General features: G+C 42.4%; 1 protein-coding gene across 1 annotated transcript in view; it reads left to right on the top strand.

Moving 5' to 3' along the window:
- The window catches only part of TMX4 (thioredoxin related transmembrane protein 4), a 43653-nt gene that overhangs the window by 6552 nt on the left and 13037 nt on the right, over positions 1–24064 (top strand). Inside the window, 4 exon segments of the mRNA XM_025202338.1 lie at positions 9215–9260; positions 10966–11094; positions 12178–12223; positions 19179–19280. Of these exon segments, the coding sequence (XP_025058123.1) occupies positions 9215–9260; positions 10966–11094; positions 12178–12223; positions 19179–19280 (323 nt within the window).

Here is a 24064-nt window from a genome sequence, read left to right as displayed (position 1 = left end):
TTTATTAACAGCTCTCCACATATTAATAAAAATAAGAGTCTATGAAATTGAAAAAAAACAAAGGCAACTTGCTTTATAGAACTGTAAAGAACCACTTTAAAAACTCCATGCGTGACCTTAAGCCTTCTTATAATGGTTCATTTTCTTGGGATGAAACTGTCCATAAAACTGGCAGTAAACCACAGTTGAAGTCTTTAAAGTTTTAAATACTAGCTTGATTTCAGTATGTACCTGGTAACCATCTGCCTTGCAGCTCTATTGCTTTACTTCTTAATATACTTTAATTTACCAATGCAAAAAACCTTTTGCTTTGTAAACTAAGGTCCAAGAGAAGTAAGAGAACTGTTTTGGAAAGCTAAATAATTGATTTATGCACGTCAGCTATTACCTTCACTCTTTTGGGACTGTGTGTTTACACAGGATGTTTATCGCTAACTAGAGGAATCCACTGTCCTGGGTTAGGCACTTATAGAATCTATATACTTTGTGTTTGGAGACGGGTAGTTAGCAAATGTGCCTTCTGTCTAATGTGCTTGTGGAGAATTGAGTGCCTACAGGTGGGATCACACAAAGGCCAGAATGCTGAGTGGGAATTCATCTAAGTTAGTCAGTGTGAAATAGGGAGGAAATAATTGTGGCTGAATAGCACCTTTGTGGGATATAGTTTCCCCTGGCAGTGGGAGAGTAAGGTGCCTGTTTCTGGTTGTGATAAATAGCCCAGAACCCTCTTCTGGTCTTATGGCAGGTGTAGGCATCTCTCTCAAAACACCACTGAGAATGGTGGTGGTGATGTCCCTCTTACCACACTATCTCTGTGGTTGAAACACTCACCCAAGATGTGGGATAGTCAGGTTTTTCTGCTTAAGTGGATTTGAATTTATAATCCCTCCTCTCCAGATAGTGCTGTAACCCACCCAAATGTTGGGTGGTCAGAAGACTGCTTTCTCAGATCCTCCTAGTGACTCTGTTCTACTTTGCATGAAATAATTAAATAGTGTTTGGGCTGGAGAGGGGGTGTGGGGAATGGGGGGAGTGCCGAAGTATAAATTCATTGAAGTTTGGACTGGAACCTAGCTCTTCACCCAATCTCAACTAAAGGCCTTAATTATCAGGCTATAGCTTGGCCATGGTTGCATTTTCTTCTCTCTGGACCCCTGAATAAGTAGGTGCCTAGAGAACTTTACTGTCAGCAGTATAGGTGTTTGTAGACTTTAGGCACCTCTAGGATTAGACAGTAATTAATTGGAGGCATTGGGGATTTCCATGTTGGACTGAAGGCACTTACGTGGTACTTAACTGTCTAGTTCTGTAGGTATAGGTCTAATTCCTAATTACTTCAATGGGAGTTAACTGGCTACCTGTCAATTTGTGCCTTTGGAAATCCTCCCCTCCAACTTCTGTCCAGGGCAGCATATCCTTTAATGATCATATCCATATTCATTATTATGAATGAATGTTTCCTGCATTAATGCCTTGATCATGCCTCTTGGTGATTTGCAGTCTGAAAGGCCAATAAAAGGTTAATATACATTGCAGAAATTAAAACCAGCTATAGAGGAAACAGCTACTGTGCAGATGGAACAGAAATGATGGTGTGGAATAATTTGACATGTCAAAGGTTTTAATCCATTGTTGTTATTTCAAAAATACTTTTTTTAGATCCCATAGCAACAATCTAAAATGAAATAGAATATCTGGCAACTGATGTGAAAAGTGAATCTTTTTTAAATAGCAGTTATTAAAAATAATTAGCACGAGGGAGGTAAATCTCTTTAAGATGAACTGAAAAGAACAATACACCCTAGAATTAAGTATTCCCAGATAGAAGTGACCAGCTGACCTAATGCAGCTTGGTAAATTAAAAACTGTGTGGGTTCAAAAAACGAATTACCATTTCATTTAGCACTATTTTTAAACAGTCCAATGTGCTACAGAAAAGGTATTTGATTTTGATTTGATCCTTATATAATAGGTAATATCTTTCAATCTTGCATTTAGATTGCATTTTATTTTGTTTAATTAGTTTTCTTCACTCCATTCCTTTCCCCACTTTTTTTCTGATTTTGACACTGAAGAACAAATAATCTTTAAGATCTATATCCAGTGCTATTTCTCAGCTCATCAGCACAAGACTGTATTGTTCCAGAAGGAAAAGAGAGTAGTCTTGGTATTTCAAAACTCCTAATAACACATTTATGACTTCTTATGCTGAACAAAGATTGGGAGGTGATGAAAGTGCCATGGAATCCTCACACTTGTGGTTTGGACATAAAAGAGAGACAAATTAACAGGGAGCACAGACTTAAACCAGAGAGCAGATGGCACACAGGAGCTGATCATATGCACACAATTATCATGTTGTAGGATAAAATTAAACTGGGGCAACTTAACTCCTTTCCAGTTACTTGGCCTTTTGTGCAAGACTTTGGACCTTCTTGCTAGCATTTAGGGCCTTTGCTGCTTGTGCTACTTGGTTCTCTGGCAGCACTGTTCTCACCAGTCACCTATCTGGAGACCAAACCACGGTCCTCTGAGTGTTGTCTCCATTGATGCAAGCAGTTTTATAATTTCTTATTCTGATATTGCTACTACAACCCATATTCTCTGTATTTTTTTTTTTGTAAAATATATTTTTTGTCAGAATATAGTAAGGATGTCAAGAATAATCTAATCCAGTGGTGTCTGACCTTTTTGACAATGGGCCATTCTATTAATCAGCCACCGCTTCCTCTAGTGCCTTTGAATCTTGGCACGACCGAATGTGATTTCAGCAGCATCTACCCCTGCAGCTCCTGTGGGGCCAAACCCTCAAGCCAGCACAGAACCACTCCACTTTTTTCTCTCCCCCAAACTCCCATCCTCTCCTCAGTTGCCACTCCAGTCTCTTTTGCCCTCCCCAGTCTGTTGTGTGCCTAACACATTGACTACCTGTGTCGCTATGGGTTGGATACCACAAATCTAGTCCAATGCAGATTTTTTTTGTTTTTCAGCTATCCCAGTTAGATTCCCCTCCAAACTCTTTTTGGAAACCTTGGTGCAACTTCTATAGGCTGCTTCTTCCATCTTCCCACTACTGTTAGTTAAGAAGCCTTTCTTGGGATTTGTTGCAGTTTAAACCTATTGCAGCACGTCTGCTGACCAGGGTTTTTCCATTTCTGCTGGCTTGCTGATTTTTTTTTTTTCCCTTCTCAATTATTTTAAAACTATCACATGCTCATTTAATCTCCTTTTCAACAGCTGTTACACACAAGTAATTCCTTAGCCTTTTCTTCCCATGACTTGCTTTCTAACCCTTTTATCATCTTTGTTGATCTACACTAGATCCTTTCCACCCTCTCCAGTTCCTCTGCATCCTTCTTATAATGCAGTGCTCCAAACTGGATACAACTGAGGCACCAAGTAGAGTTGTACAACCCCATTCCATGGGGAAGACAACAGTCCACATGAAATCAGTCCTGAACAGGTGAAGGTACTCTTAGAATGTTTGGACATGTTCAAGTCTGCTGGGCCAGTTGACCTGCATCCAAAAGTCCTGAAAAAACTGGTTGAGCTCAAAGCAGGACCTCTGGCGAATCTGTTTGATGAGTTGTTGAACTCAGGAGTGGTCCCAAACGACTGGAAGAGGGCTAACATGGTACTCACCCTTAAGAAAAGGAAGAGAGACAACCCTGCAAACTACAGACCGGTCAGTCTGACCTCGGTCCTGGGAAAAATCTTGGGAAAAATTGTCAAGGACAGTCAACGACAAGCTAGTAACTGGTGGGGTATTAATAAGCAACCAGCATGGCTTTGTCAAGGGAAGGTCGTGCTTAACAAACTTGGTGCCCTTTTTATGACCGGTTAATGAACAAGCTGGACAAGGGACATGAGGTTGACATCATTTACCTAGACTTCAGCAAGGCCTTTGATACTGTTTCTCATGAGGTTCTTTCAGTTAAACTGGAGGGTACTGGTGTAGAACAGTCTACAGTAAGGTGGGTTGGCAATTGGCTCAGAGTTCTATCCCATAGAGTTGTAATCGATGGGATGGCCTCATCCTGGAGGCTGTCTCAAGTGGTCTTTCTCAGGGATCAGTGCTTGGGCCCATGCTCTGTAACATCTTTATCAATGACTTGGTTGAGGGGTTGGAAAGCAGAATGATTTAAGTTTGAGGATGACACCAAGCTGTGGGGAAATGCTAGCACATCTGAGGATAGGGTAAGGATCCAGGATGACCTTGATAGACTGGTCCTATGGACTGAACGCAATCAGATGACGTTCAATAGGGTCCTTCATCTGGGTAGGAAGAACCTTCACCATAACTATACAATGAGTGGTGACTGCATCTGAAAGGAACCTGAGGGTGACAGTTGAGCAGAAGATGAATATGAGCCAAGAGTGTGATGAAGTTGCCAGCAGGGCAAATAGAACTCTGGCATGCATCAGCCGATGTGTTGCAAACAGATCCAGAGAGGTTCTTCTCCCCCTCTGTTTGGCTTTGGTGAAGCCACAGCTGGAGTACTGTGTCCAGTTCTGGGCGCCGCACTTCAGGAAGGATGTAGATCGGGTGGGCTAAATGCGGCCCGCCAGGCCATTCTGTCCGGCCCACGGGGCCCCTAAAAAATTTAGAAAATTAATATTTATCTGCCCCTGGTTGCCTGTCATGCAGCCCTCAATGACTTGCCAAAACTTAGTAAGCGGCCCTCTGCCCAAAATAATTGCCCGTCCCTGATATAGACAAACTCAAAAGGTTACAAAGAAGGGCCACCCATATGGTTAGTAGGGCTGTGCAAAACGGCTTTGTTTTGATTCAGTTTCCAATTCAGCCATTTCGGAGGAAGGTGATTCGTTTCGGTGTTTTGGATTGCCATCCTGTTTCGTTTCCGCCAAATCTGTTTTGAACAGGCTGCAAGCTTTGCACAGCCCTGCTGCCCTCCGTGCAGGCAAGGAGACCCCCGCACGGATCTCTGATCCTTGTCACTCCGGGTTGCTGGGCAGGGAAGCAGCGCGGAGTGGTGAGCAAGCCTGCTGGTCCCTGCCATGTGACCTGACTCTGCAGGGCCGAGTCTCTTTGCCACCGCTGCCTGCCCTGTGGTGCCCCAGATCTCTGCTCCCTGCGGAGCCAGGTTGCATGGTAGGGACCAGCACTGCCCTGCCGTGTGGCCTGGCTCTACAGAAAGCAGAGATCTGTGCTGGGGGTCTCCTTGCCACTGCTGCTGTCCCTGTGCAGCCCCACATCACTGGGGCAGTGCGGGGTGGGCACTGGTGACGAGGAGATCCCTGGCGTAGTTCTCTGCTCCCTGCAAACCCAGGCCATGCTTCAGGGCAACAGTGACAGCTGTTTCCCTGCAAGCCCGGCTCCAAAACTCCAACATTTTCCAAAATGTTTTGGATGCCTTGTTTCATTTCGAAGATGTTTTGGAGCCTTCCGTTTTGATTTGAATTTGGTGTTTTGGGTGCCAAAACGGTCTGAAACACCTCTGAAATGAAATGGTTGTGCAAAATTTCAGCAGCCCTAATCATTAGGGGCCTGGAGGATAGGCTGTATGAGGAGAGACTCTGGGAACTGGGTTTCATCAGTTTGATCAAAAGAAGACTGGGAGGTGATTTGATAGCCACCTACAAGTATGTCAAGGGTGAGCACCAAGATCTAGGGGAGCAACTCTCCAGAAAGGCACCCCTTGGGAGGACAAGAACCAATGGGCACAAGCTAATTGAGTAAAAATGCAGGTTGGACATAAGGAAAAACTTCTTTTCTGTTCCAGAATCTGGAACGTGTTTCCAGCAAAGGTGGTGTAGTCGCCATCCTTGGAGGTATTCGAGAGGAGGCAGGACAAGCACCTCATTGAGCTTGTTTGAGCCCAATAACCTTCTGCTCATGGCAGGGGACCGGACTTGGTGCCCTTACAGGTCCTTTCTGGCCCTTTGGTTCTATGATTCCATATAAGAATGCCATTTAGTAAGATTTTATAAGTTTGTGTGAAGTTGCATCTTTAGATGATTATCTGCATGCAATGTTAGTGAAACCTAGAAGAAATTGAACCAGCAACTACTTTTTTGTGGGACTTATTGTGTTTTCTCCAAGTGAGCATATGCTTCTCACTTCTTTGAGTAGCAGTGTGTGGACTGTTGCTTCACTGCATGCTTTTGCATTTCCCGTGCATAAGTGCAACAATCATTCTTTAGTTACCTTTAAACAAAAGGACCCCGTCCCCAACATTTTATTGACATTTTTTCCTTGCCGTTGTAATTTAACTTCCTCACCAACTTTCCTTTCCACACATAATTGTTCTTTTAACTTACCGATGCGGAGCAGACTCTTGAAACCAAGATCGCAAATTCAAAGCCTTTATATATTAAATTCTGTTCAGTTTGTGACAGACTCATTTGCCTTAAAGAGCATTGCAAAAATGCCTTTTTTTTTTTTTCTTGGTGAGAGCCACATATATGATGGCCGCTCAGTTTGTTACTCTCTGAGTAGAACAAGAAAATCCAGGGGTAGTTTACTGAAATTGTACCTAGTTGACCAATCAATGAGAGGAACTTCAATCCCTGAAAAATGGTCATTGACTTCCAAGATGGGACCTCTTAGATTCTAATCCCAGCGTCTGGCACCTGAAACCTAAAACTGTTACCAGAAGAAGATTGTCTCTGCTCTGTTGGACAAGGACCAGAGATTGCCAGTAACTGCTTGTCTACTATTCTGGTAGTGAAGACTTCCACACCAAGACTAGGGAGATTGGCATGTCAGACTCAAAGTGATTCCCAACATGGATCTTCTCATTAGATGCTGAAATCTTCATGTTTTTCTACAGCTTGGAGCACTGAAATCACCTGTGTGACAGGCAAGTAATCTTGACTCAGTAGCGAAGAGACGGATGTTCTTGGTGCTGTTCCCAACAGCTGTCCAAGCTGTTAGGTTTAGGCACCAACAGCAAACATGAACTGTGCTGGTGACCTGAAGTCAAAAAGTTGCTGTTTGTATGGAACGGGACAAATGGTATGAGACTCAGCCTTGCTAGACATCTGATCTCCTGTTGTGGTGATGCCAACAGTGGAGGAAAACCTACTCAGTATGGCACCTTTCTCTAGCACAGAAACTAGATCTTTGCACTGAATGTAACAAAGACTTAGTCACCAGTATCACTTTGGCTACAAAGAACAACCAGCTAAGAAGATGAGGCATTCATGTTTAGCTCTATTTGTAGACAATTATATGGTTTAAGATAAGTCCATCAGGAATGTACTGTCATCCTTCACCTGCTAAACCAACGTAAGCTTCTTTGTGAATTGCAGAGAGAGAGATTCATCGTGAGGCTCCTTGAATCTTTCCCACACTCAGTTGACTCCAGGTTTTCCTTGGGAAGATACAGTTCTGCTAGATTTTCTTCTTGCCAGCATCAAAATGAACACATCAAGAAAGAAATGATGTGGAAGCTGTGGGTAAGAACCCACTTTAAACTTCTGAGCCACATGACAGCATGCACATGTGACACTGCCAGCCAGACTTCACTTGGTGAGATCTCTATCACTTCTCAAGATAGTTGATAAATGTGCACATAGTAATTCCAGCTTACTGTCATTACTGGTTTTGGTCATCAGACCGTAAGAACATTTATAGAAACAGTTCATTTTTCTATGGCCCTGACGCACTGGTGATACATGACTGTGCATGAATGAATTGGGGAGAACATGGGAATCGCATGCAGGGACTTGGCTTCAAAAGGATATGACCTTATGCATACATGTTCAAGAACTACAAGTAATTAGGATTGCTGTGGAAGTTAACCTAGCTAATAGAAAGAATTCCTCCATGCAAATTCTTGCAGACAAAGTGCTTCCAATGTATTATAAATCTTTGTTTGCTTCTTTCCCATTTGCCAATTATCAGTGAAATTATGGGCATGCTGCCAACATGGGGAAACCTGAATAAGTGTCTTGCAGGAACTAGTAATCTAGAAATCATAAATGTTTTTAGAGGAGCCTGGTATCATGCCAAGATTTTGCCACTGGGGAAATCCATGCTAGACTCATTCCTACCACAGAAAAATGTCCAAGCTCCATCTTGTCCAAGACTGTTCTGGTTCCCATATGTACTGGGACTCTCCTCTTACTCCGCTTTCAGTTGCATTCTCAAACTGTCCATGTATGACGTCATAAAACTAGGTTCAAATACTGTACTCAGGCCTGCCACTTGTGTGCCTGACAGCCTGGGTATCAGCTGTTTGAGTCCTTCTTCCTAACTGCAGGAATAAGAAATGCAGTTGCTTTCTACAATGAAAAAATATGCACCCAAGGGGAAAAAAATATCAATTTGGGCAGCCCTTCATAACCGAGATGCTTTGATAGATCACATATCATAAGCAAACTTGGTGGATCACAAATTGCAAATTTATAAGCAAAGCCCTGTAGACAAACTCCATCTGCTGCCATAAGTTTCACCTGTAAGGAGCGAGCTATTTTTCTCTTTAGAAGATGACATCTAAACAGACTATGCAGTCTATTTTGGGTCTTTTATCTAGTTGTTGGTCTGCCTCTGCCTTCAAACATTAAGACTCATTTTTTACTGCCTCCAAAGAAAGTGTCCTCATTATTTGTGATGTGCAGGGCAGCAAGGTGGAACATGTTCCATGCTGTTAAGAGCTCTATCCTTTATCTGGCCACAAGCTTAGGTGCCAGGTTTCATGAGCCAATGTTACAATTGCTAGATACTTGGTGGTAGTAAGGACTCCTCAGCTCCAATCTCATGGAAGAGATTATCATTATCCTTCAAGAATGGGACCCTTTTCAGAGAGGTCTTTTATGGGGAGTTTGAATTGACAGAGAGAGAATGGTTGCATCTGTTCTATTCTTAATGCTGTCAAGTGGAGGCATTCAAGGAGAAACAGGGTACAGAGTCGTCAAATATTTAAATGCTATTTAAATGTTTAAACAGCTATTTAAAATGTTGATCGTGCATATAACTAGAATAGGAACCAAAATAGAGATAAAGAACCACAGTTTCTAAAAAATAAACCATTACTTTTTATTGTTGCTTTGATTCTGGACAGTACTTCACGTTACATAGCACTGCCACTGTTTACTGCAGGGTTTTCTAGAACAAATAATGTAATTAAAAATCCCACTGGCAACATTTTAGTCCAGAAAGACTCATCTTTTATGGTTTCTTTAGAAAATTAAAATGGAAATGTTTCAGCAGTTCAAATAAAAATATTTTTTATTTCTTTTTTCCTAGGTTTGAGTGGCCGTTTCTTTGTCACAACACTTCCTACTATTTACCAGTAAGTCCATGTCCTTTGGGAAACACAGTGGTCTGTTTTTAGATGACTGCAAAAATCATGTAGATCCAGCGAACAGATGCAAATTAAAACGAATCCTTACCTACTGTTCTTGATGGCCACTGCCTGTTGAACATAATTCTAGCATATTGTATGTTGTACAACATACTTCCCACCTTCCTTTTCCCAGAATGTTGGCTATCAGAATGGGTAAGGACATCAAAGCTTGTTTAACTTGCTTCTGTTAATGCTGTTAACCACGTTGTGGTAGGAGGTAGATGCAAATATGGGTAATCCTAGGGTGGCCAGTTTTTTCTAATGCTTGGTGACACAGGCTGTTTACAACTATATCTTTAAAAATGTCAGCGAATACACTTGAACTTAATCTTCATTCCAAGGCAAAATACGAAATAGTCTTTTTCAATATATATGTAACATTTTATCTTCAAACAGTGTGTGTGTGTGTGTGTGTGTGTGTGTGTGTGTGTGTGTGTGTGTTTTAGTCTAAACATAGTATTTAGTAGCATTTGTAACAATTAACATCATAGTTAAGTTTTCCTCTGTCCTCTTTCCTGGATAATTTTAACTTTAGTTGAAGTTTTGCAGTGTCCGTATCGGCCCAAGGCAAAAATTTTCCCAAAGAATTTTATTGCAACTCAGATGACCTGGAAAAATTGCTTGACCAGGAAGAATTGCCCACTTAAAATTAATAAACAAATATAAACAGGCCAGAATACAAGTGGGGTTTCATCACAGCAAGTCACACTGCATATACTTTGTGTAGGCCTCTTAATATAAATGGACATGCATGCAGCCTCATGGAGAATTGGCCAAGTTTTATGTTCTCTCTGTCTGGTGTTAAACCATAATTGAAAGTAGAATGGACATAAATAGACTAACTTTGACATTAATTAATGCCTTTGACTAAATAGTTTCAACTGTTCTAATGCAGATGAATTTGTCTCTTGGAGTTGTCCCAAGAAAAATAGTTTCACTAACTTGCCCTGGTTAGGCTACCCATAGGACAAAATAATCTGCAACAATTTAGGGTGGAAATATATAAGCTGTGTTTGCTCAGTCATCCTTTCTTCCATTATTGTTTAAAAAAATGTTGAATGTGTAGCTCTAATAATACTTTACTCTACTCTAACAGTCTGTGTGAAGTAACTTTTACAGCTGCCCTTCCCCCTCCTCCAGAACCAGAGAATATTGTGGGTTGTTTTCTTTTTGTTTGTTTGTTTGTTTTTTAAATAAGATTTTGTTCCCAATTTTTAGGCTTTTGGGAAGACTCCAACAACAACTGGATTGAGATTATATATGCATGGGTAAATTTGTTTAGAAATAAATTGGGATTTGTTTTTTTAAGTCATCACTCCCAGTAGACTGTGAGGTTCATGCAGTGAACTGAAACCTGCTATAGCAGGGGTGGCCAACCTGCAGCTCCGGAGGCACACGCGGCTCTTCAGAAGTTAACATGCATCTCCTTGAATCTTTGCACAAGCACATGACATAGCGTAACAGCTATGGAAGCTGGTCAACATGGGCTTGTGCAAAGATTCAAGGAGAGGTATATTAACTTCTGAAGAGCTGCAGGTTGGCCACCCCAATAGAGTATTTCTTAAGTGACATAAAAATAGTAAATGAAGCATGTTACAGCAGTAGCTTGCATTAAGTAACATTAGAGTAATTACCATGTATTTGTTTGCAGTGCAAAGGATGGAGTATTTCGCAGGTACCGTGGCTCAAGAACATCAGAAGACCTTCAAGTCTATATTCTGGAGAGAAAATGGGAGGCTGTAGAACCTGTAGCAGGATGGAAATCCCCTTCTTCTATAATGTAATTACAGTGCAACTTTAAACTCTCTTCAGTTCCCTGAATGTTCATAAAGGGGCCAGACTGATAGCTTTTAAGTCCTGAAGACCTTTGTTCTTGTATGTGCATAGTACTGGTGAAAGCAATGTAAATCTTCACAAACTACCCTACTAAGTGTATCAATTCTACCTTGGAGTGATAGAAATTTATTCACCATGCCTGCTCAGTCCTTAGTATTTCTTCTGAGATGTGAATATTAAATATATAGAAAGTTCTTTAAAGATAAATGGTTTATTAGCCAGCAGCAAGGGTTCTGATTTCCATGGAGTGCTAGAATGAAACTCTTATGTCGATCACAGACTTATCATCACGTAACATCTGGTCCACTTGTACTGGTTAAAGTATCTTTTATTTAGGTGATGGGCTACTATTTTAAATGGTCTTTTCCGTTGCTGAATGGGAGGAGATGAAACTTAATGTTGGCACAATGTATTTTGCTCTACTCTGCTTTATTTACACAGGGCTTATTTTCTGTTGAGTGAAAACCACATTTAAACTGTTAGTGATGAAACAAAGATTGTCTCTTTAGTTGCATATGAGAGTTAGGAAATGTGGAAGGTTTGCATAATCCCCTGTGCACCATGGGAAAACTTGAAGGGCTACAGGAATTCTAAAAGTAGAAAGAGCCTCTTCTTTTTTTTTTTCCCCTCAAATGAATGGGGGAGTTTGAAGCTGAGCTGGTGATTGGTTTAAGATCATGTATATCCTTCTTAGATGTTGTGAGGAGGCAATAGTGGCTGTTCTAGCCTAATGAAAGTAGTAGCTTCTAGATAGCTGCTGTGTAGAACTGTTCTTAAGTTTTTTCAGTCTGCTTCAGTTTCTTCCCCAAAATCTTTGTTGTATTGACCTGCACAGATATAACTGTTCTTGGGTACAGTGGAGGAGGGACACATTTAATTCATTGTTTACAGATATACTACAGAATTTTCTGCCAGAGGATGTGAAAGGCTGGATGTGAAAGAAGTTGGAGAGATGGATGTAAAACGTCTTTCAATGTCACATGTCTAAGTTTTGATCTTACCTGGAATATGTTTGTTTATTTCTTAGGATGAATGGAATGGCAGGACTCTTTCGCTTATCTGGATGGATCAGGGTAAGGAACACTATCTACTCACACAGGGCCTGAGTATTTTCAGATTTTAAATATGTTAAACATTGACAGTCTTATTTGATTTGCACTTTTTTGTAGTGACTAACTAATGTCCTTGATACTTATTTTTCTGTAGCGTTGCAACTCAAGGCACAAGCTACATGGGACTAAGATTGTTTTCCAGAAAGTTTTTAGATAAGACTGATTGACTACTAAAGGTGTTAACTGTTTAACAATATTGTTCAGCAGTTTTAACAGAATAAGCCATTATCAAATAAATACAGTGCTGGCTCTGGGAGTTGTTATAGGTCACACAACCATAGCAGGATCTATTTTCCATTCATTAAGTTGCCACCACATGTTGCAGGTTATTGTCCTCTTAATCTTTATAGCCAATGGTTCTTGATTTAGGGGTCTGTAAGATTATAATATGATTCAGTTCTAAATTGGACTAGGTAAATTAAAATGAATATGGTTGTGTCAAAAGAATGGGAAAAGTCAATAGCTGTGACTTTTATAAGTATACCTTCTGTCATGAAAAACAAAACTAAGAAAGATGAATGGAGTAGTGCAAGTATGTCCAATTCATTTTTTTTTGTGAAATTCATTGAAACTGGAACTTTTCCTTCTTAGGCAAGCAAGCAAAAAATACTGTATATGTTTTGAAAGTTCACAAACACATGAAAAACCTTTTCTTCTGAGAATGTCAGCTTACTAATATCCAGTCAAGCATTGCAATGACTTTTCAGAAGTACTGCAAAAATTTGGGAGAGTCAAGCTAATAGTATTGACATTTTCATTTTTTCCCTTTTTTTAAATTTATTTTAATAAATGTAAAAAAAGGAAGAGGGTTTGTGCTAGCTATATTGCCATGCTGTTGGAGGGCTAGTACTAATTTGCAATAAAGTGAGAAAAAACTGGCAGAATTGAATCTGGTTTAGGAATCTGAAATGCAGTATTTATTCACTTTGTTTTGTAATTTTCTTAAGTATCTGTGTTGCTTTGCAATCCTAAGTATATCTGCATTGAATGTTTTGTTTATGAATGTCTAAAGCGACATGAATACAGACCATCAGGACTGAATCTGTATATAGGGTTTGGTCTCCTTTGTTATTGGAAGGATCTTGTTAGTGCTCTACCCCTACTTAAAGGAAAACTATTGTACGCCAAACTCATATTAGTATCATTATATCTCTACATACAGAGCTTGAGGTGTTGTCTTTTCCTATTTCTGTAAGAAAAGATAAGGCTCAAGCTTAAAATTCTTTTTCTGTTATGTACTGGAATGTCCATTCTTGTAACCACTTAAATTTTTCCAGTCTAACTGTGAGCCATTTCAGACACACTGGCTGTCCCATATTGCATCTTCTTCAATGGATAATGACACCTTAAAAAAGGGATCAGAAGCAAGACCCATCTATTAAATATGGTTTCAGTCAGAGGAAACACTTTCATAGTTCAGAAGGGTGCAGCCTTTCTTGAAGATAATTTCTATGCAAGGCATCCTCTCAGTTTTTCAGTTGATCTGTTATATTTGTCATATCATGCATATGACATGCGCACCCTTTTACTATGTGTTTGCTTAATTCATTGTCTTAGTGCATTTAATGTTAATAACACTATTTATCTGCCTCTACTAGCCTTTCAGTTATTATGAGCATTCTGCTTTCTGTTCATTGCATTTGAACCCTTGTTAATATTTCATCTGTATCTTTCATCACTTTACTCATGTACCTTTTCATTTATAAAGGTGGGAAGCTGTTCTGACAGAAAAATTAAATGGGTTTGGAGTTGCAGTGGTTTTTAAGGTTGAAATAATTGTTTATAATAGACTTACTTTAGACTACTCCCTTCTTCTAGTATCATAAATTGTTTTCCATTGGAGTGTCTAATAGCTGTCTGGCAGGGAAACTTTTCCTGGAGATTTGGATTACTAAATCCTGCCTTCTTGTAGATATACAAGTTTGAATATTGGGGTTCTTTGCTTTTCAAGAAGTCTGAAAATTTCTTTTTTGGAAACCTCCTTTAATAAATACTTTAGTTTAGAAATTATAATGCATCTTACTCCATTGTCAGCTTCTTTTTATTAAAATCTTTGCAGAACAGCTTGGCTTCAATATCAGATATGGGCCAAATTCCCAGGAAGAAAGTTTAAAATAAGGTGTGGAATCCAGCCTTATAACGTTTTAAATTTCTAAAAGTTGGGTTTCAGATGTTATGTCTAAGCTAGGATGATGGAGGATATAGAGCTATTTCTTAAGTTCATTCAGAACCTGGAAGTAGTGCAATAGGCCACACTGCTTGGGGTGTAGATGTTGTTATAGGCTGTGTGCTGATGTTCATTTCTATCTGAAGAAATGTCTTCCAGTAGAAAAGTAGCCTGGGAAGTGGACTGTGCAGAGTTATGCAGCAAGCTTTCTAGCCAGCAGGCCCTAGAGGGCTGCTCCAAGGGCCACATCCACCTTTAGGGGAACTATTAATGGGCAGCCTCCCCTGCCTCGGAAGGGGACAAGCTGTTAAGTGGCACTTGGCAGCTGCAGAAAAGCAGCAGCTGCCACAGACAGCTGGGAAAGGTCCCCGCCCTGGGAGAATGCCCCGTCTCCTGCCATTCAGCTGATTGGTGGGGATACTTTCCCATTGTGGGAACCATAAGCAGTGGGGGGAAATATTATTTGGGGGGCTGACCCCCATCCCTCCCTCCCACAGAGCCATTGCAGGGCTGGTGCACCCTGGTGCTGTATGCAGCAGCAGAGGAGTAACTGCATGCTGAGCAATGCTGGGCACTGCGGGACGGCAGCACCATGGTGCTGCTGCTGTTGCTGGCCACTGTGAAAAGTATGGGTGGCTAAGTTCTGTTAGCCCTGGCCTTCCTCCAGGGGTGGGAACCCTCCTTCTTGCCCATAGGAGGTTAGCCCCCACTCTGTGTTCTCTGGGCTGACCCAGAGGAGTATGAGAGAATTGGAGAGCACTGAGTCATGGCCAGGCTCTGGGAACCTTGCCACATGGGCATGCCACCCTGCCTTACCTTCTGTTGCCCTGGGTTGACTCTGAGCAGCATGGGGCAAGGCAGAGCCATTTTGCTCCAGCGGAAAAGTATCCTATCTGGTTGTGTACTATCCTGGGTCATCTGAACAGGGGTAGCAGTTGAAAAGCTGGCACATCTGGGAGCCAGGTGTGCACAGGCTTCCCCCAAATTGGCCTCCTGGCCCCTCCAGCTTTTAATTTGCTGCCCCCGTGCTCCACTGAGTGGTGGTGGGAGAGAAGGGGAAGTAGTCTCATCTGAAAGCCAGGCTTTCAGGCCCAGCTGGTGACACACTGGCTTTTCAGTTGCAGTCCCTGCTGCTCAGCTGAGGGAGAAGGGGGGACATGGGGAAGCAGGGAGGGGGCAGTGCTCCCAGTACCTGGGAGCTGAGCAGAAGCAGCAGCATAATAAAGTCTCTGCCTGCATCTCACACTGGGAACTCAGGGATAAGAAGTACACGGTGAACAGATGGCAGCTGTTCCTCCTCTCCCTTTTCTTCCTATCTACAGGAAGGGGCAGGAGCAACTGCCATCCCTACCTTCTGCAGGCTACTGACCCTGGTCTTGGGAAGGAACAGGAGCCTTTCCTCTGGCTCCAATATTTCTGGTCCCCAGGAAGAGTTAAGCTGGAGGAAAGGTATGCAGATGTTCAGTCTCCCAGGAGAAACTCTCCCAGGAGTGGTTTAACCCTGGTTGGTCAAGTTATTTCTCTCTTGGAACAGCCATTTTTTGCTCTAGGAGAAAAAGCTGGAACATCTGCACACTTTTGCTTTCTGCTGGGAGGATAACAATTTCTTCTGGTAGAAACTGATTGTCTGCGTGTGGCCATTACATTTGCTTGCAACCGGGGTTGGTTACTATTTGGCTTCTAGGTGGAATTATAAAGTGTTGGTTTCAACCCGTGAAACACCAACCTGTGGCCTGTCCACTTTATAGACTACCACTAGTGGTACAACTGCTATTACTGGGGTTCTCAAGCTTCAGTTTTCTTGGTACAATGGAACGGGCTACTGGCAGGCTCTCTCTCATAAAGGCTCCTTAACTTTGAATTTGGCTGAGATCTTTTCACACTTGCATCACCCCCCCCCCCCCCACACCCCCCCCCCCCCACACACTCTCCCCCTCCACTAAGACTTCCCTAACAGAGCTATTAAAAGAAATCTTGATTTGCTGCTTTCCTTTCATCAAGAACCATCCTGGGCCTCTGCCAACAGTTTAATAGGTATGTACCTTCAACTCTTACCCCACATACATTGTGGGGACAGGGGGAAGGCAAATGACAGGGTTCTGTACGTATGCACGTATGCCATTATTGAAGGCACTTGGCATACTTTCTCCTATGAGCGGAAGAGTTTGAAAATCACAACCCTTGATTTCCCTGAGCCCCATACCATGTTTGCTTAATTATTAAAATGAGGTTGATTAGAATGATCTATCATGCATAACACTGGGAGAAGTTTAGCAGCTGCTCACAGCTGTGGATCCCTGGTGCACAGGTGTTTGGGTTTCAGATTTCTGTGAAGGAGAGGCTACAAACCAAAGTGCCTTGATATCTGTAGGCATAGAATGAGCAGAGTCAGAAATGGGTTAGTGTTAGGTTTGGCAGGCTTCACTGGATACTTTTTAGTAGACTGAGCTACCTCTTCAGTCACATTGGAAGGAATGGTCAGCAGCACAACCTGTTGCTCTTCTTTCTGTTCCTCTCCCAACAAGTACATATCTTTTTTTTATTCTCTATTACACTTCAGAGGTGGGACACTTGAGACAGAGGTTCTCTCTCTTGCTCAGGTGTGATTTGTATGCTCTTCTTATGCATGTATTTGCATGCTTTTTCTTATGCAAGCATTTTCATTGAAAATATGGTAGGATATGTTGCCTAAAGACCATATTCAGAGAGAGAGGGCAGGGCAGGGTGGCACCTCAGAGACCAGCGTGTTCAGAAATGTGTAAGCTTTCATAGATAATAACCTACTTAATCAGATTCTGCGAGTGGATTTGCAGAGGGCAGGGTTACTGAATAGAAAAGAATATGGTAATTTAAATACTGTACAAAGAAGGCAGAGCAGGCTGGCACGGTATATTTTAACGGCCTAACTTCAGACTAACATAGCTAACTTTCTCTAAATACAAAGGATCGGGAAAGGGAGGCACTGTGAGCAAGGCGAAGGTAGATTGAAGAGATTAGTAGTTACTTTAGAGGAATTCAGAAAATAACCTCCCAAAATCCTGCAGCATGCAGATAGGGCCTGGAGGGGGTGAACTGGGGCGACTGCCCTGGGCCCTGCGGAGCTGGGCAGAGCAGCTGATTTGCCCCAGGCCCCGCACCCTGCTCAGGTTGCCTCTGCATACAGATTTGGGATCATTTGCAGCCTCCAGGAAAGTCTCCTCCTAGCCTTACTCTTAACAAGTTAGTCTGTAAGGTGACACATTTCCCTGCCTCCTGCCTAACATCAGACTAACCTGGCTAACTACTTTTCTCTAATCTCTCATACTTGGAGACTGGCATAAACTACAAAACAAATACCATATTTACCCAAACCTAAACACCGTATTTACCCAAACCTAAGATGGTTTCTGAATTTAAGACTGCCCCCCAATAATTATAACAAATTTTTCATACAAAGGATCTAATTTTCCAGGTATAGAATCTAATTATTGGAGGGTCATCTTTAAATTCATTTACCCCACTGCTGCTGTGGGAGGCAGGTGGACCCCCCTGCTGCCCTTCCCCTCACCCTTTAAGTTGGATATGACTCTGGCTCCATTCCCTCCTGAGAGACAGCCTGTGGAAGTTCTGTCTCCTGCCCGGCAGTGGTGGCATGGTGCCAGCCCCAGGACGCTGCTGCATGGCTACGTAGGGGATGGAACTTGCATGTGCTCTGTGCCCCTGGAAAAAATGGAGCTGGAGCCACACCTGACAGTAAGGGATTTGAGGTGGAGAGAGGGATGTGGATGGTCTGGTTGTGCAGAGGCTGCTGGGGGTGGTGGAAGGGGCAGAGGGTCCAGGCAGCTGCTCTGACTCTGACCCTGAGCCTGCCTCCCCCTCCCACTTTCTTTGCCCCCTTGCCCCCCACTTTCTCTTTGTACTTGAATTCAAGATCATGGGTTTTTTTCCCCTTTGCTGAATGGGTGGGGTGAGGGGGAGCAGGGATGAACCTCATCTTGGATTCAAGTAAATAAGATAAGATAAATTCCCTGAAATCTAGTCTTAATTCTGATTCTTGTGAGTCTGCTAATCATAGTTTAAACCATTAATTATCTGGATTGTTAACATCCTTAATGCTAGCAGAGCTGCTTGCTAAGTGCATTAGGATAATCTGAAGTCTTTCATTTTGTTACTACTGTCCTTTTTTGCCAGCCAATTTCTGAACAAAAATAGAGGTGAGGACATTAGATGTAAGAATGGAAAAGATGCAACTCTGTATTGTGAAGAGGTACCTCCATACTTACTTCTTTATGACTTTAATTTCTTTTTTATTTAATATAAATGCTTAGTTCTGCACTTCAGTGTATATATAATATACCAGTTGAAAGTAGGTATTTTGGAGTATGCAGTTTTGTAAGTTTTAGGTTAACTTTCTGCCTTCAGTGCTCTGGAATGTGGTCAAGAAGACTTTTCATCTCATGATAAAGAGATTGAATTGTAAATCAAGGGAAGTGCCACCATGAAATATTGATTGTTTGATTTGATAATGTAGCACTAATAAGTTTAGACTATCAGAGGAAGAAAAAATGGTCAGTTGATTTTTTTAAAGGTTTTCTCCATAATTATTAGAGGAAAACACAAAGGAAAGTGTCATTTGGGAGTTAACTTGAGAAGATCAATTTGAGAAATAGCTGATGGCAGAATGGATAATTGACCTTTTCTAGCCCCTTGCAGTTTATAATACAGTGTGTGTTTAAAAACAAATTAAATCCTTTTTTTTTCCATTTGCAGCAAATTCACAGCTACTTCACAGACACTCTTGGAATTCATGTTTGGGGTTCTTATGCAGTTTTCATCTTGGCCACCTTATTGATTGGTTTAACCCTGGGCTTGGTAAGCATATTTTGTTCTTAATTTTTTTCTTACAACTAAATAGGGAAAAATGTGCTTTTGAAAGTACTTCTGAGATTTGTGCTGCACAGTAATTGATGACAAAAATAGCATTTCTAATGCTTTTATTTAAAATCAAGAGCTATAAGGAGGTTTTTTTAGCAATATATTAAGCTGTGTGTTTATAGTATGGGACTAAGCACAGCCGGTTATGCTAATGGAGGCAGCCATAATAACGTTTTTTTTACTAAATAGCATCAAAACACTTTGGCAGATATTCTGGGGACAGCTGTTCTTTGTGCTGACCCCACCCATTGCTCCCTCAGATTTCTTTACATGGTACCCACTACCATTAGTCTCTGTCTTGCCCCTTGCCTCCTCCTACCTCCCCAACTGACTGTCTTTGTCCGAATTGACCACCAGCTCAAATTAGATCCTGCTGCTTTGGTTATCCTATGGGTATCCTACAGTACTAAAAATATTACAATTTTAGAGTAGACTAAATGTCAACTACTGTATTTTCTCTGTTAGAAAGTTCCCCTCCTCCCCCTCATAACAAGAGGACAGAAGCCTTGTTGCCTTACAGTCGAGCATGATGGGGGTTTGGGGGGGCAGGCAGCTGCTCCGGGGTTGGGGTACCAGCTGGAGCCACAGCTGCTATCTGTCCCCTTCTGCCTCTTCAGGCCCTGCCACTCCTCCCCTGCAGCCCCCAGTTTCCCCACTACCCCTGTGCTGTTTCTCCCTCTGTCTCCCCCTTTGCTGCACTCCTTACCTTTCCTCTGTGCAACCAGGCTCCATCCCTGCTACAGCCAGGGGCATAGAGCATGGCTCTAGCTCACCCCTGTAGCAGTAGCATGGAACTGGCACTGCTGCTCCAGCCCAGGCCCAGGGGGAAAGATACTTGGAAGGGGTTGGAGGGGGAAGACCTGGAGCCTGTGTGGGACAGAAGCGGCATGGAGCGGGGAAGAGGAGGGAATAGGGGAAGGAAGAATTGGGGCAGCTGTGGGGATAGGCATAATGGGGGGGTAAGTGGAGGGGTAGGGTGGGCAGAAGGGGGCCAAGCTGCCTTTCTTTCTCATTGCCTGCCCTACCACCTCCACAATGTGTGTCCCCTAATGCCTGCTTCGTTACTGCTTCGTCACCTACCACTTGCCTACCTCATGCACCCCTACTGCCTCCCCCTTGCTTCCCCTCCTCATCACCTCTTCCCCCCACGTGCAGTAGTGGGGAAAGGAACACATTTAAGACAACCCTGCAATAATTAGGTTCCATACATGGAAATTCATAATAAATTTATATATTTTCCAGGTGTAGAATCTAATTATTGTGAGAGAGTCATTCTGCATTCAGGGTCATATTGTGTTCGGGTAAATACAGTATACTGATATTCAGTTGAGCAACTTATCCTTTGAATATAGAGGTTAAATACATGTTAAATACATTTCCTTGGAAGCCAAAGTGAGTATGACAGGTAAGGAGATGACACAGTCTGACTGAAGCTAATACCCCCCCTTCTACCGTGGTAATAATTGCTTCCTTTTATTAGTGATGTTAAAAATTGGGAAATCAAAGTAGAAATATGTATGTTTACATCCATGACTTAGCTGCTCCACCTGTTTCATCAATGCACATATCCACTGTTTCTTTTTTGAGGTGCAGTATTGAAAGGGTTGGCTTATTTCTGTTGTGAATGAACTACTGAACATTTCTCAGCTCGTAAGATCTAAACTGTAATTGTTCATTTGCTTTGTTAGCATTTCAGAATCAAAGTTTCTTTAAATAGCAGTTTATCATCTAGCCTTTTTGTGCTGTAATTCCAGTGATGTATAATGACATCTGAAAAGGGCATGAAAGATTAAGTGACTGATCTCAGGATCACGATGGGTGAGGCTTGAGGATTCAGACAGCCATTATATGTCCGTTTTTTCAATTTCACTAAGGCATTTGATTTGGTTCAACATACCTTATGGCTGACTATGCTGGAGATGGGATCCCGGCTGCACTTATTTCAATTATTGTAATTGGAAGTCTGCGGTAGAATGGCAGAACTAATGTCAAAATGGTTTGCAGTTGGGTAACGTGATAGAATATACCTATGTCACCTTATCTTAATAGTCTGCAATAGGTGTCAGTGAGGAAAGGTACAGTTTTAGAGGAAGCATTAGGACAGGAGATGTAGTAATATTGAGACATGTAGAGGGTGGTCTTGATTACATTGTTATCTGAGGCACCACAGCACTTGTCAATAGGGTAGATAAAGTAGTGCAAGAGTCTGATTTAATATTTCCAAGACAAAGATGATGGCCCTAATGAAAGAAAACCAAACCCTGAGCCTTCTTATGAAATGGGAATTGCTTGAGCAGGTTGAAGAGTTGTTTGGGTGTATTTTTTGTCTAGGTCCAGTCACTAATCAACATATTTCATTTGAATGGGATGTTCAAAGGATTTTAGGCACTTAAAAACAGCCATGGTAAATTTACCAACAATCTGGAAGAATAGAAGGAATAGCTTTAAAACAGAAATTACTTTTGAAGTCAATCATATGGATAATAGTTATGTAAGACTAAAAAAATTGCACCCTTAAAAGTGAGATTCATGGAGTAGAAGCAACTGAATTGCAGACTGACAGAAAAATATTGAGAATTCTATGGGCAGTTTCTCATTATTTGATTGTGTGAAAATGTGAAACAGTTGATAATTCCTCTGCTTCATAAACAGCTGAGTTTGCATCGGAACTGGATTTTCTACTCTTCTCCATGTATTCTCTCCTGGTTTGTGACCCTCTTGGTGACATAGAAGTTAAGCATCTGTGATATTGCCATCTGTTGCAACTGAGCAGAGCTGGCACACAAGAGTATTCTGCAATCCCCTGGTGATCATAAAATTCAGAAACTATTTCCAGTAGAAGTTTATATGACCTTGGTAACACACTGAAGTGCTGATGACCAGATTTGGGTCCCTGTGCTTTCCAGTTGTACAGCTGCCTTAATTGGGCAGGTGAGTGTTATCCTGCTGTGGGACTGAACTACTTCCATATGCAGCTCAAGTATTAGGATGTATAAAAGTTGTTTAAAGCCATCTTTTGGTTCTTCCCTTCAGTCCTATACTGAGCAAAGCATTGCTAGACCTGAGGGCTGTGTCCTGAGAATCCGATTGTAAACACCACAGAAAGATAATACGTATTTACCCACAGAATTTGGATGCAGCACGCTCTGGTCATTGATGTGTAACCTACGCAAAGATGAATTTACTGTTACAAAAATTATAGCCTTTAAACTCTGAATTTAATGAACATTTTTTAATTAATTCAAAGCAATTAAAAAGTGCGTTGCTAACCAAAAATGGACAGAACTAGTGAGCTTAGCTGAGGGGTGGGCAAAATATGGCCCATGTGCCAGATCCAGCCTGCCAAAAGAGTCTGTCTGGCTGGGAGTGGGTCCCATGGCTCCACCTGGCCCAGGCATGGGGGGCAGTCCAGGCCATGGTCTGTGTGGCTTGTCCTGCTGCTCCTGGGCGCACAATGGGGCAGGGGCAGTGCAGCAGTTGGACTTTGCTTCTTGGCAGCCCCCATGACAGCAGTTCACTCTGTTCTGCTCAGCTGACACTGCCAGTGTCACCACCTGCTGCCTGGGCACCCCAGCCATCCTGCCTGCACCCACTGCCATGGGCGCTAGATGGAGCAGGAGCGTGGGCAAGGTCTCCTTAGAGACTGACCTTGGACCCCTGTGAGCAGGGCATGCTGGGCTAGGCAGATACAATGGGGTTGTGGGCAGGTGAGGAGCAGCATCTGCAAGAGGGACAGGTGGGTAGGGGCTCGGGCCAGGATCAAAGGGTGGTGACAGCATGGGGCCGGGACCTGGGGCAGAGCCGTGATTCACTCCCCTCAGGTCTCCACCCATGGAACTGGTGCCTGTGGCAGGGACCTGCAGGGAGCGACCTCACACTGTCACCTACCTGTGATACTGGTCCCAGACCCATCCAACTCCCAGATGCCACTCTCTGCCTGCCTGCAACCCTATTCCATCTGCCCAGTAGTGTCCTGCCTTTTGGGGGTCCCAGGCTGGTCTCCATGGAGACCCACCAGTTCAGTCCAGTGCCCCCAGTGGTGGGTGTGGGGCAGATGGGCCCAGGGCTGGGTAGGATCAATTACTCCCCCCATTCCCTTCCACCCTGGCTCACAACAGCTCACCAAAACTCCTTAAGTGGCCCTCCAGCCCAAATCATTGCCAACCCCTGGCTTATCTCGTGGCATTTACTTGTAGGGGGTGGGGAAACTCTACTTTTGGGTGCCTGAGATCTATTTCCCTGTAAGGCAGAATGGTTTGCTTTTTAAGTTTTCCTTACCATTTTGAGATGTGCCACAATCTTAAATATTTGCAGGCAAGTGGAGATAAAGACAGTCTTTTCATTTCAAGTTACATTATCTTCCCATAGCAAAGCCTGTTTAAGTAGCCAGAATACACAGTATGCAAAACAAGCCAGATAATTGTCCAGGGGATACAGTAACTTTATTTATGTTGAAAAGAAATATACTCCCTAAAATTCTTCCCCCTGCTTACTCCCCCTCAAGCAAACAGCCTCAGTACTTTAAATGGCAGTTGCTGGGTTTTTTTCCTTTTATACCTTAAGGTGCTTCAATGCAGCATACACAAAGGAAGCAAGAGGCAGGGGAATGTCAGTCAGTATAAATGACTTGGCTTTTTCTACATCCCTTTGGCACTTTTAGCTCCTTCAGACTGAAAGCATGGAGTTCATTCATTTAGTGTTTCTGTTAAGAGCAGAAGAAT

The sequence above is a fragment of the Alligator sinensis genome, unplaced genomic scaffold (genome assembly GCF_000455745.1).
Source record: "Alligator sinensis unplaced genomic scaffold, ASM45574v1 scaffold140_1, whole genome shotgun sequence".
Classification (NCBI taxonomy): Eukaryota; Metazoa; Chordata; order Crocodylia; family Alligatoridae; genus Alligator; species Alligator sinensis.
This window is presented reverse-complemented; position numbering and strand designations above follow the sequence as displayed.